The 14,754-nt window shown below is 40.3% G+C and overlaps 1 protein-coding gene across 1 annotated transcript in view; it reads left to right on the plus strand.

Annotated features, from left to right (window-relative positions):
* The first annotated feature begins 1,273 nt into the window (after positions 1-1,273).
* The window catches only part of LOC118974032 (uncharacterized), a 53,417-nt gene continuing 39,936 nt past the window's right edge, over positions 1,274-14,754 (plus strand). Inside the window, exon 1 of the mRNA XM_073220170.1 lies at positions 1,274-1,434. Within this exon, the coding sequence (XP_073076271.1) occupies positions 1,274-1,434 (161 nt within the window). The remainder of the gene's footprint in view (positions 1,435-14,754) is intronic.

A 14,754-nucleotide genomic window follows, 5' to 3' on the forward strand; every position in this document is an offset into this window, starting at 1 on the left:
TTCAGCAAGCAAGGCTGGGTTTTGGAGGGGGTTGGTTGGTTGGTTTTCACTTTTTATTCTGTGTCTTTTAACATTTTACAAGGAGAATGTATATGTTTGTGCTCAATGAGAATTGTAACTAAATTAGGTGTTCCAGGTTCACAAAACCTTATTTAAGGCGTGTGCCATTGGATGGTCCCCAGAAAGGTAAACGCTGCCACTCAAAATGCATGTGATGTCTGTGCCCTTCCTGTGCACACTTGTGAATGAGCCGGTTTCTGTGAGACGTGTAGGGCAGGCACACTTTTACTGGCCTTCAACAAGTGTTTCCTGTATTACCTGAGCTCCAGAGAGGACAGGTACAGCCCAGTCCAGTTTGGGGCCAGTCAGGCAGTGGGTCACACCACCTGGCCCCCAAGAGGCATCCAGGATCCCAGCACAAGCTGCTGGGGTGCAGACCGCCTCAGAACGCCTCCAGGAAACCATTGGATGGAGCAGAGCAGGTGCCATGCCAGCAGCTCCTTTCTAATTGGTTGTCCTGTTGAGAACTTGGCCACTACTTCTCAGAAATGAGGCTTAGTTCCTCTAAGATGCACCAGAGGCCAAGCCTGAGACAGAGGCGAAGCCACAGCCTGAGTTGGCAGGGAGCAGCAGGAGCCAGAGGGGAGTCGGGGGGAATGACTCCGAGCTGGGGTCAGAGCCCGCTGCAGGACCCGGGTCACGGCTGCCCCAGGCCCCAGGGCCAGAGTCGGAATGGGGTCAAGTCAGGGACAGGAACCAAAGCACAGTTGGGCTTCCAGGCAGGGTGCAGATCCCCCTGGGCCATCGGTGCAGGAGTCACTTCCCGCACTGGTGGTCAGTCAGGTGGGATTCACCGCTGCCCGTGTCACCAACGGAAAAACTAGTTGTGGGTGTAGCCCCGCTGTCACACTGACTGCCTGGAGGTGCTGCTCTCCCGTGCCCTCTGAAGGCTGGGGCGGCAGATGAGCGTGCACCCCTGGATCTTCCTGCTGGCGTCCATGGTGCTAACAGCCGCCCTCGGCACTGGCTTTGGTTTACCTGCCCAAGGATGAAGACGACGACCTCAAGGAGCACAACACCCCTATAGGGAGCCCAGCCAGGCTGAGGGGCGCTTTGTGTAGGCACATTTCACCATCAACGACTCTTCTCTCTTCTCCACCTCCAGGAAGAGCACTGAGGTCAATCTCACTGCGATTCTAGTGGTCTCCCACACTGAGTCGCTGCTGGAACCAGAAATCTTGGTGCAAGCCGCTGGGGTGCAGACCCCCTCAGAATGCCTCCAGGAAACCGTTGGATGGGGCAGAAGTTAGCAAGCTGGACTCGGGCGCAGGATCTGCATGTGACACAGGAAAACCCACCCCAGATCCTCTACAATCAGGTGTGCACCAAGAACCAGGGCCTCTGTGTGCCCTCCAACCCACTCCTGTCTGCTTGGCAAGTGAACAATAACCTCAGCCTGAGAAAATTACCTTCCCCATGTATAACCTCACCAATCACTCCATCTCCCTAGCCGGCATAATTGTATTAGGCCAGAGTATGGGAAGGAACCAGCTACTCCTGGAGGCCAAAGCCACGCAGCTGCAGTACTGTCTGAATACCAAGGACAAAGGGAACGACAGATGTGACTGATCCATTTCCTGAACCAATCTAGACACGGAGAAGAGTCTGACCTTGAAGAAGTTCCAGGTACCTGGCTGCTGCGGTTTCCAGGGAAGCCAGAAGGTGGGAGGGATATAACTTGTTCCCAGGACTGCAGCAGTAGCTCTCCCTGGCTACTTGCTGGAGTCCTCTACTTGACGCTGGGTGTGCTCTACTGTATCTGGTACTTAATGAAGCTTTTTAAAACTAACACATGAGGGGGTGGAGCCAGGATGGCGGCGTGAGTAGAGCAGTGGAAATCTCATCCCAAAAACACATAGAGCTATGAAAATATAACAAAGAAAATTCTTCCTAAAATAGAGACCAGAGGACACAGGACAACATCCAGACCACATCCACACCTGCAAGAACCCAGTGCCTTGCAAAGGCGGTAAGATACGAGCCCCAGCCAGCGGGACCTGAGCGCCCCTCCCCCCAGCTCCCAGCGGGTGGAAAGAAACCGGAGCGGTTTTTTTTTTGGCGAGTGCTTTTTGGAAGCCTTAAAGGGACAGGGACCCCGGTGCTAGGGAGGCAGGGCGGCGGGACCGGTGAGCAGGTGCCTGGGACCGGCGCCTGAGGAAAAAGAATATCCCGTGTTTTTCCCTGCGGGACCGGAGGGCGGGTGCCTGAGACCGGCGCCTGAGGACGGAGGAAATCGTGCATTTTTCCCCCTTTTTTTCTCTTTTTGGCAAGTGCTTTTTGGAAGCCTTAAAGGGACAGGGACCCTGGTGCTAGGGAGGCAGAGCAGCAGGACCGGTGAGCGGGTGCCTGGGACCGGCGCCTGAAGACAAAGAATATCGCGCGTTTTTCCCTGAGGGACCGGTGGGCAGGTGCTATTTGGAAGCCTTGAAGGGACAGGGACCCCAGTGCTAGGGAGGCAGGGCAGCAGGACCAGTGAGTGGGTGCCTGGGACCAGCACCTGAGGAAAAAAAAAAAATCGCGTGTTTTTTCCTTTTTTTTTTTTTCTGTTCCCTCTCTCATTGTTGCTGTTGTTGTTTTGGTTTGGAGAGTGCTTTTTGGAAGTCTTAAAGGGGCAGGACAGGTCACTTAGACCAGAGGCAGGGAATCTGGGGATCTCTGGGCACTCTAACCCCCTGGGCAACAGGGAGCACAGAGGCCCTTACGGAGATAAATAGCCTCCCGGCTGCTCCCACTCCAACGGGGCTCCACCACTTTGGAGGAGCAGCCAGAGCCAGGCCACGCCCACAGCAACAAGGGAGATAAACTCCATAGCAAACGAGCAGATAGCAGAAGCCCTGCCTGCGCACAGCTGACAAGCATAAGCCACTAGAGGTCGCTAGTCTCCCAGGAGAGGAAGGCCACAAACCAACAAGAAGGGAAGCTCTTCCAGCGGTCACTTGTACCAGCTCTGCAAACTATCTCTATCACCATGAAAAGGCAAAACTACAGGCAGACAAAGATCACAGAGACAACACCTGAGAAGGAGACAGACCTAACCAGTCCTCCTGAAAAAGAATTCAAAATAAAAATCATGAACATGCTGACAGAGATGCAGAGAAAAATGCAAGAGCAATGGGATGAGATGCAGAGAAAAATGCAAGAGCAATGGAATGAAGTCCAGAAGGGGATCACAGATGTCAGGAAGGAGCTCACAGAAGTGAAACAATCCCTGGAAGGATTTATAAGCAGAATGGATAAGATGCAAGAGGCCATTGAAGGAATAGAAGCCAGAGAACAGGAATGTATAGAAGCTGACATAGAGAGAGATAAAAGGATCTCCAGGAATGAAACAACACTAAGAGAACTATGTGACCAAGCCAAAAGGAATAATATTCGTATTATAGGGGTACCAGAAGAAGAAGAAAGAGGAAAAGGGATAGAAAGTCTCTTTGAAGAAATCATTGCTGAAAACTTCCCGAAACAGGGGGAGGAAATAATCGAACAGACCATGGAATTACACAGAACCCCCAACAGAAAGGATCCAAGCAGGACAACACCAAGACACATAGTAATTAAAATGGCAAGGATCAAGGACAAGGAAAGAGTTTTAAAGGCAGCTAGAGAGAAAAAGGTCACCTATAAAGGAAAACCCATCAGACAGAACACGGAAATACACAGAACCCCCAACAGAAAGGATCCAAGGAGGACAACACCAAGATACATAATAATTAAAATGGCAAAGATCAAGGACAAGGAAAGATTTTTAAAGGCAGCTAGAGAGAAAAATGTCACCTATAAAGGAAAACCCATCAGGCTAACATCAGACTTCCCGACAGAAACCCTACAGGCCAGAAGAGAATGGCATGATATATTTAATGCAATGAAACAGAAGGGCCTTGAACCAAGGATACTGTATCCAGCACGACTATCATTTAAATATGATGGTGGGATTAAACAATTCCCAGACAAGCAAAAACCACCCCTACAGGGCATCCTACAGGGACTGCTCTAGATGGGAGCACTCCTAAAAAGAGCACAGAACAAAACACACAACATATGAAGAATGGAGGAGGAGGAATAAGAAGGGAGAGAAGAAAAGAATCTCCAGACAGTGTATATAACAGCTCAGTAGTGAGCTAAGTTAGGCAGTAAGATACTAAAGAAGCTAACCTTGAACCTTTGGTAACCACAAATCTAAAGCCTGCAATGGCAATAAGTACATATCTTTCAATAGTCACCCTAAATGTAAATGGACTTAATGCACCAATCAAAAGACACAGAGTAATAGAATGGATAAAAAAGCAAGACCCATCTATATGCTGCTTACAAGAAACTCACCTTAAACCCAAAGACAAGCATAGACTAAAAGTCAAGGGATAGAAAAACATATTTCAGGCAAACAACAGCGAGAAGAAAGCAGGGGTTGCTGTACTAATATCAGACAAAATAGACTTCAAAACAAAGAAAGTAACAAGAGATAAAGAAGGACACTACATAATGATAAAGGGCTCAGTCCAACAAGAGGATATAACCATTCTAAATATATATGCACCCAATACAGGAGCACCAGCATATGTGAAGCAAATACTAACAGAACTAAAGAGAGAAATACACTGCAATGCATTCATTTTAGGACACTTCAACACACCACTCACCCCAAAGGATACATCCACCAGGCAGAAAATAAGTAAGGACACACAGGCACTGAACAACACACTAGAACAGATGGACCTAACAGACATCTATAGAACTCTACATCCAAAAGCAACAGGATATACATTCTTCTCAAGTGCACATGGAACATTCTCCAGAATAGACCACATACTAGCTCACAAAAAGAGCCTCAGTAAACTCCAAAATATTGAAATTCTATCAACCAATTTTTCAGACCACAAAGGTATAAAAGTAGAAATAAATTCTACAAAGAAAACAAAAAGGCCCACAAACACATGGAGGCTTAACAACATGCTCCTAAATAATCAATGGATCAATGAACAAATCAAAATAGAGATCAAGGAATATATAGAAACAAATGACAACAACAACACTAAGCCCCAACTTCTGTGGGACGCAGAGAAAGCAGTCTTAAGAGGAAAGTATATAGCAATCCAGGCACACTTGAAGAAGGAAAAGCAATCCCAAATGAATAGTCTAACATCACAATTATCGAAACTGGAAAAAGAAGAACAAATGAGGCCTAAAGTCAGCAGAAGGAGGGACATAACAAACATCAGAGAATAAATAAACAAAATTGAGAAGAATAAAACAATAGCAAAAATCAACGAAACCAAGAGCTGGTTCTTTGAGAAAATAAACAAAATAGATAAGCCTCTAGCAAAACTTATTAAGAGAAAAAGAGAATCAACACAAATCAACATAATCAGAAATGAGAATGGAAAAATCACGACAGACTCCACAGAAATACAAAGAATTATTAAAGACTACTATGAAAACCTATATGCCAACAAGCTGGAAAACCTAGAAGAAATGGACAACTTCCTAGAAAAATACAACCTTCCAAGACTGACCAAGGAAGAAACACAAAAGTTAAACAAACCAATTACGAGCAAAGAAATTGAAACGGTAATCAAAAAACTACCCAAGAACAAAGCACCCGGGCCGGACGGATTTACCTCAGAATTTTATCAGACACACAGAGAAGACATAATACCCATTCTCCTTAAAGTGTTCCACAAAATAGAAGAAGAGGGAATACTCCCAAACTCATTCTATGAAGCCAACATCACCGTAATACCAAAACCAGGCAGAGACCCCACCAAAAAAGAAAATTACAGACCAATATCCCTGATGAATGTAGATGCAAAAATACTCAATAAAATATTAGCAAACAGAATTCAACAGTATATCAAAAGGATCATACACCATGACCAAGTGGGATTCATCCCAGGGATGCAAGGATGGTACAACATTCGAAAATCCATCAACATCATTCACCACATCAACAAAAAGAAAGACAAAAACCACATGATCATCTCCATAGATGCTGAAAAAGCATTTGACAAAATTCAACATCCATTCATGATAAAAACTCTCAGCAAAATGGGAGAGGGCAAGTACCTCAACATAATAAAGGCCATATATCATAAACCCACAGCCAGCATTATACTGAACAGCAAGAAGGTGAAAGCATTTCCTCTGAGATCGGGAACAAGACAGGGATGCCCACTCTCCCCACTGTTATTTAACATAGTACTGGAGGTCCTAGCCACGGCAATCAGACAAAACAAAGAAATACAAGGAATCCAGATTGGTAAAGAAGAAGTTAAACTGTCAGTATTTGCAGATGATATGATACTGTACATAAAAAACCCTAAAGACTCCACTCCAAAACTACTAGAACTGATATCAGAATACAGCAAAGTTGCAGGATACAAAATTAACACACAGAAATCTGTAGCTTTCCTATACACTAACAATGAATCAATAGAAAGAGAAATCTGGAAAACAATTCCATTCACCATTGCATCAAAAAGAATAAAATACCTAGGAATAAACCTAACCAAAGAAGTGAAAGACTTATACTTTGAAAACTTCAAGTCACTCTTAAGAGAAATTAAAGGAGACACTAATAAATGGAAACTCATCCCATGCTCATGGCTAGGAAGAATTAATATCGTCAAAATGGCCATCCTACCCAAAGGATTTTACAGATTTGATGCAATCCCTCTCAAATTACCAGCAACATTTTTCAGTGAATTGGAACAAATAATTCAAAAATTCATATGGAAACACCAAAGACCCCGAATAGCCAAAGCAATCCTGAAAAAGAAGAATCAAGTAGGGGGGATCTCACTCCCCAACTTCAAGCTCTACTACAAAGCCATAGTAATCAAGACAATTTGGTACTGGCACAAGAACAGAGCCACAGACCAGTGGAACAGATTAGAGACCCCAGAAATTAATCCAAACAAATATGGTCAATTAATATTTGATAAAGGAGCCATGGACATACAATGGCAAAATGACAGTCTCTTCAACAGATGGTGCTGGCAAAACTGGACAGCTACATGTAGGAGAATGAAACTGGACCATTGGCTCACCCCATATACAAAGGTAAACTCAAAATGGATCAAAGACCTGAATGTAAGTCATGAAACCATTAAACTCTTGGAAAAAAACATAGGCAAAAACCTCTTAGACATAAACATGAGTGACCTCTTCTTGAACATATCTCCCCGGACAAGGAAAACAACAGCAAAAATGAGCAAGTGGGACTATATTAAGCTGAAAAGCTTCTGTACAGTGAAAGACACCATCAATAGAACAAAAAGGAACCCTACAGTATGGAAGAATATATTTGAAAATGACACATCCGATAAAGGCTTGACGTCCAGAATATATAAAGAGCTCACACACCTCAACAAACAGAAAACAAATAACCCAATTAAAATATGGGCAGAGAAACTGAACAGACAGTTCTCTAAAAAAGAAATACAGATGGCCAAGAGACACATGAAAAGATGCTCCACATCGCTAATTATCAGAGAAATGCAAATTAAAACTACAATGAGGTATCACCTCACACCAGTAAGGATAGCTGCCATCCAAAAGACAAACAACAACAAATGTTGGCGAGGCTGTGGAGAAAGGGGAACCCTCCTACACTGCTGGTGGGAATGTAAATTAGTTCAACCATTGTGGAAAGCAGTTTGGAGGTTCATCAAAATGCTCAAAACAGACCTACCATTTGACCCAGGAATTCCACTCCTAGGAATTTACCCTAACAACGCAGCAATCAAGTTTGAGAAAGACAGATGCACCCCTATGTTTATTGCAGCACTATTTACAAGAGCCAAGAATTGGAAGCAACCTAAATGTCCATCGGTAGATGAATGGATAAAGAAGATGTGGTACATATACACAATAGAATACTACTCAGCCATAAGAAGTGGAAAAATCCAACCATTTGCAGCAACATGGATGGAGCTGGAGAGTATTATGCTCAGTGAAATAAGCCAGCAGAGAAAGAGAAATACCAAATGATTTCACTCATATGAGGAGTATAAGAACAAAGGAAAAACTGAAGGAACAAAACAGCAGAGGAATTACAGAACCCAAAAATGAACTAACAGGTACCAAAGGAAAAGGAACTGGGGAGGATGTGTGGGCAGGGAGGGATAAGGGGGAGGGAGAAGAAGGGGGTATTAAGATTAGCATGCATGGGGGGGGAGGGAGAAAGGGGAGGGTGGGCTGCACAACACAGAAAAGACAAGTAGGGATTCTACAACATTTTGCTAAGCTCATGGACAGTAACCGTAATGTGGTTCTTAGGGGGGACCTGATATAGGGGAGAGCATAGTAAACATAGTATTCTTCATGTAAGTGTAGATTAAAGATTAAAAAAAAAAAGAAAGGGGGATTACTTCTTGATAGGATAAAACTATTAGTAAATCAAAGATCAACACATGCTTTAAATATCCTTAATGTTGATCACTTAAAGGGTGTCAGATGATCAGCTATGGAGGTACTCTTTTCTGATAATATTCCTTTCTCTTAATAAAAAAAAAAAAAAGCAGTCCCTGTGTGCTGACCTCCAATGAGTTCTGCACAGTGGCATAGAGGGCATGTCAAAGTGTGGGCAAAGGGTCTGTTTGTTTCCATGCAGAAGATCAAGGCCTAGCTTGCATACCCAGAAAATGAACTAAGATACGATATGAGGAGGAGCTTCCGGCATCAGCACCCTGGAGGACTCGTGCCGGGGGATGAGCATCAAAAAGCCTCCACAGGGATCTGGGTGATGCTACGGTTGTGACTGCATCCACCTCAGCGTTTCCTGGACTTGCCATTGGAATGAGGAGGGAATGTCTAGGCTGGCATGTGCATACAGTGAGACAACGAATTTGACTGGATCTGTACTGTTGGAACTCAACCAGGAGTTGGGAGGGGTGCAAATTGTAGCACTCCAAAATCTTATGACTATAGAGTATCTACGGTTAAAAGAACATATGGGATGTGAACAGATCCCAGAAATGGGCTGCTTTAATCTGTCTGATTTTTCTCAGGCTGCTCAAGTACAGTTGGACAATATCCATCATATCATAGACAAATTTTCACAAATGCCTAGAGTGCCTAAATGGTTTTCTTGGCTTCACTGGAGATGGATGGTAATTATAGATTTGCTTTGTTAATGTCAGCCTATTCCTATTATGTTAATATGTGTGTGCAAATTAGTTAGTAGTTTAAAACCTATACATGCTTAAGGTACTCTACAAGAAGATATGTCAAAGAAATAATCCTCCCATGTTTTCTTCCATATGCTACCTCTATAGCTTTTCTTCTTCCTTCCTAATTACAACCCTTAAATAGAATTCGTGCCTCATATCGAATTTACCGAGTATCATAATTCCTCCAGGTGGTAAAGATACCTCGAGACAAGTGCTGGGCATAGAAGCCACAGGGCATAAATCTGCAAAGAAGTAAAAAGCTAACCTTTTCAAACAATATGGCTTCTCTCTCACTTGCCAACTTTACATTTCCCTGTATGGCCCCAGAAGATGACTGGTTAGCCAGGGACGGGTAAGATTCCTCAAGGGAGGAACAACCTAAGACAGGCACAGTCGCAGGGGGGCCTTCAGGTGAGAAATTGGGGATCAACAGAGGTGAGGCTCAGAACCTCATCCCCCCTGCTTTGAGAGAAATCTTCTGCATCCGTGGATGTTTTGCTGCCCTTGTCTAGCTTGGATTAATACTTAGTCCATAGGCACATACCTGATCATCTACATTTGCCCTCTTACAGCACTAAACTATGTTTTCTACCTTTATCTTGCATCTACCTACCACTTCAGCATTTTATTAAAAATAAAAATAATAATAATAATAAAGGGAGAAATGTGGGATCAACATATAAATCAAGTATAAAAACCAAAGAATATTCATATTTGACCTTATTGTTTATAGTTCATAATGGGTGATCAAAACCGAAAGTTTCTGTGATGAATGCCCTTGTACTGTTCACCATGTAAGAATTTATTCACTATGTAAGAATTCGTTCACCATGTAAGAACTTGTTCGTTATGCTTCAGAAGATTGGAGACTGACGAGAATTAGGCTTGAGATGGATTAATGATTGTACATTGAGCATTGACCCCCTATACTGAATTTTATTGTTGTTAACAACCATTTGATCAATAAATATGAGAGATGACCTCTCAAAACAAACAAACAAACAAACAAACAAAAAAACTAACACATGAAAGGGAGCCACATATCTGAAATCCCCGGTAACATTGTGGTGAAAAATACAAATCCTGTGTCTTCAAGGTGGTTCAGTACAGACGCTGATCTTCAGCTTTAGTTTCAGGGTTTAGTTTCCTAGTCAAATTACTATGAAGTTCCTATTTTTAGTTAAAGGCATTGCTGGTTCTGGGAGACCCCTAAAACTTATTTGGAGTTTATTTGAATCAAAAACCAAACCCTTTAAAAACAAAAGTTCTATGATGGTGTTGAAAAAGAAACCAGCTCAGCATTTTTCTAGCTACAGTTGTAAGTTACCACGTAATACCAGGCACATGTAAGCTGTTCAGTAATTGTTGGGCCAGTAAACCTACTACTACTTCTGAATAAGCCTGGGGAAAGTAAGATATCTAATGAACAAAGCCTTTGAATACCAAGGCCTTTCTGAAATAATATTTATGCCATTAAAATAGTAAAAGATAACCTAATAAAAATTTAGGAAAAAAATCACAATTTCTACAGTTATTAATGATTTCACAGGTTTATATAAAATTCAGATTTTGCACAGTCAAGAGTTTTAAACTTTGGTTTTTTGAAACTTTGGAAAACATACCAGAAATTTTTGGGAAGAAGCAAATCTATCTTATTGTCTTAATTCTAAAATTATAATTCATGTATTTTGATCTTTTACTGAATTTTAACATGTTTCAATCAATGATCTATTGTGTTTCAGTAGTGTTTGTAACTCACACACAAATATTGGAATTAAAAGTTATTTACCTGAAATTATTTTCATGGCAGGTGGTCTACTTTCCAGACAACTGGAATTTGAGGCAACTTCTATGACAGTGATCCCTTTGTTTCAGTTGGCATACCTTCTAATCATATTATTTGCAATCATATTGTGCTACAGGTAAAACAGTTTTATTTTTTAAATATATTTAATCTTCTATTTCTTAAAGACTTTGTCAATGAATTGGTATGTTAATGATACTTTAGTTACTTACCTACATTCTGGTGTCTTGAGTATTTTATAACTAAACACTCACTGGATTTTTGTTGTGCTCTGTGAAATTGTTTTAGTATCTACATTTTGTTACTTTTCTACTCCCCATGCAAAAAAGTCACTTTTCTTTTGGATGTCTTTCATTTAATTTGTTGTCATATATTAATTGTATAGTAAATCCACAATCAACTTTAGATTGATATAATAGGGAATGAAGAGAAAAATAATTTACTTTTATGGGGAGAAGCAAGTAAGTAAAAAATTTTTTCTAAGCTAATAGTTTGACAAGTTTAAATAAAAAATACTGGGAGTAAAGGAGAATGCCATCATCAGAAAGAATAGTTTTTTTTTTTCAAAGTAAATACCATTATTAATTGGGGTTCCTTGACATGATTCCCTTAGCCATTATAAAACCTGAATGATCACTTTGGTGTAATATTGTCCTCATGTTAAAAAAAAAAGAAAGCTGACTGATATCTTTTTAGTAAGACTTTAGTCTATTTATTTAGAAATTTCTTCAGGGAATACAAGCCTTATCATAGCAACAGTTTCTAGATTTCGAACATGTTTCCTTTGGCAAAACAGTGAAATCTGTTAGCCACAAAGGTAAATTATTTTTATATTAATTTTTTTCTTGCCTGCCATGGTAAGATTGATGCATGGCATATTCCTGCTAGAAGGAATCATTGGAACTGACAGGTACCACAATGTTTATTTAGGACAACCTCAGCCTTGTCCCAGTTAGTTCAAAATGTCTGTCTCATACATGGTACACCACTGCATTTCCTTGAGAGCCTCATGTTATACCAACATTACTATCTGAGCTGCCTCAACTACAAATTGGATGAATAGCCCTTGGCACTTTTTCAATATTATTATGTTAAACCAAGTGGATTTTGATTGATAACCTAATATTCAACTAATACAAAACATCATAGCAAGTATACTAATTATTTAATATTGCAGTCTAATTCAGAAATCGATGTACTGCATGAAGAGAAGGGAAGCTCATGGTTGCCAGAAGATTTAAGATAGGGAATGATTTTAAAAAGACCTGATGTACTCCTGTGTGTTAGTTTGATACAAATCTTTATTCATTTGCCAATAATTTCTTCCCATTTTCCACTTCAAGACCTATCCATTTTGAGACCTATAACTGAATTAAGCCTGCTTTCAGCACAGGGCAAAAGGAGTTGCACAGATATTGATGAAGTCATGACAGGGACAGCCCAAGAGACAGACCACTATAGAGGACAGGCTTCATACCATTTGTTGCAAGAATCCTCTCTCAATGTCTTGGATCTTGCCTCTCTATTCTTAAAAATTTCTTAAGACTTTTGGAACCACTTTGAGATTTTTGTATGTAAATATCTATCATAACAGATTTCTGTAGCACATTACAATTTATTGTGTATCTTCATATACATTATCTTGCTTATTTTTTCTCAGCAACCTTGTGTATTACGTAAGGAAGTGTTACAGTATCTTCACATCATGGGTGAACAGTCTGGGCTTCAGATTAGTTGGGTTATTACCCAAGCTCATGCAGCCATTTTTGTAGTAGAGCTTAAATTTGACTTTAGGTATTCTGATTCTAGAACCAGGATTATATCATGTATCTTGTATAGTATTTATGCACTCAGGATGCTTTAGCTGTGTTGTTTTGGTATGAGGACTTTTCCTTTTCTTTCTACCCAAAGTAAAACTAAAGAAAACTGATTTTCATGGAGAACTTGTGTCCTAATCTATGAAACATTGATGTCCTAATCTATGATGCATATTAAACTTTATGAATATGTGAACCTTCTGAATATAAGCAAAAACTTCTTGACCTGTTATATTTTTTACTAGAATAGAATGTCCTTCTTTTTCTCCTGTGTCGTGTGTGTGTATGTGTGTGTGCACACGCACATATGTGAGAAGTACATATTTTGGGGGGGATGAGGAGGAGCTTAAATATATTTTGTTATTAAATTTACCACCCTGCTTTCTTTTGGTTCATGTTTGCCTGCATATCTTTTACTATCTCTTTTTGAAATCTCTCTAAATCTTTTTGTTTTATGTGTCTCTTGTAGATGACACATGCTGGATTTTTTTTCTTACCCAATCTGCAAATATTCTCTGGCATTTTAATTCCAGATCGTTATGGGTGACATTTCTTTAGTTTTCTTTTTAGTCATTGATTACTTAGATTACAATGATTAACCACTTTCTGAGCCAACCTTTACTTGCTTTATTGTGTTCCTTCTTGAATTTATTTCTCCTCTTACTGCATTACATTCCTCCAAACTTCTTTCAAATAATGTCTCTCTGTGTGGTGAATTTCTTGAAATTCCAGCTGAGAATTTCTTTTTTTTGTTCAGTTTAAATACTAGTTTACTAGTTGTATGTAAGTTCTAGGTTCATAGTCCTTTTCCTCTAACACTTTATCTTGAAAGTTAATACTCCCATTGTCCAGTATTAATGTTGAAAAGTCTGATGGCTGTGTTACTCTTTCTTTAAGGATGGGCATGCTTTTTTTTAACCCTGGAAACTTTTACTTTTCCTTCATCTATAACAGTCTTAATTATCCTCCTATTATGCTTTGCAGTGGATTTTTCCTTAACTGTCCTGTTAACTGCTCTATGTAACCTTTCTATCTAAGATTTGAATATTTCTGTATCTGGGAGATTTTTGTCATTATTTCTTCAAATATTTCTTTTCTTCTATTTTGTCTTTGCTTTCCTTCTAGGTTTCTTCTGGTTGTATAGATGTGCACATATTCTACTCCTATTCTTAATTTTATCTCATCTGTTCTATCTTTTCATGTTTCCTAGGAATGCCTTCTGGGAGAATTATACCCAGTGTTCCAGCTTACTAATTTAAATAAAAATTTGCATTTACATAAGTACAATAAATATATAAATTAAAATGTGCATAAATGTATTCTTGGTCTATAGCTGTTGTGCTTTCAATCCATCCTCTGAGTACTTTTATTTCAAACTATTGTATTTTTCCTACTATCTCACATTGATTTTTTTCATAACTGCTTTTTTGCATTTAACTTCTGAAACTTCCCTATCTTTGAAGACGTTATGCTTATGTTATATTCCTGCTTTGGTCATTTCTGTTTCCTCTGGATGAGGCCACTCTGTTTGTTGTTTTTCTCCTACTGTGTTGACATACCTCAAAGGTCTTAAAATTTTCCTCATGGGCTTCTCTTTTATTTCCTAACATTCAGCTGCTTTGGCTAGTCATTTTAATCTAAGGAGATGGGTTAAAATGTAGGATCTGGCTTGCACTTCTAGATTAGTTTAAAAACTAGAGTACAAAGCTACTAGTCTTGTACTCCTGTCTCAACCACTTTTTTCATTATCTTTCTACTTCTTCAAAAACAATACAAGGCAAAAAAAAAAGAAAACACTCTACCACCACATACACATAACTCCTATTACTTCTGTCCCAAACAAGCATTCACTGTTACAGTTGCTTTGCTCTTTGTGTGGTATGGAGATGGTATGGGGTTGGGTAGGACC

Source organism: Manis javanica, chromosome 2 (genome assembly GCF_040802235.1).
Source record: "Manis javanica isolate MJ-LG chromosome 2, MJ_LKY, whole genome shotgun sequence".
Classification (NCBI taxonomy): Eukaryota; Metazoa; Chordata; class Mammalia; order Pholidota; family Manidae; genus Manis; species Manis javanica.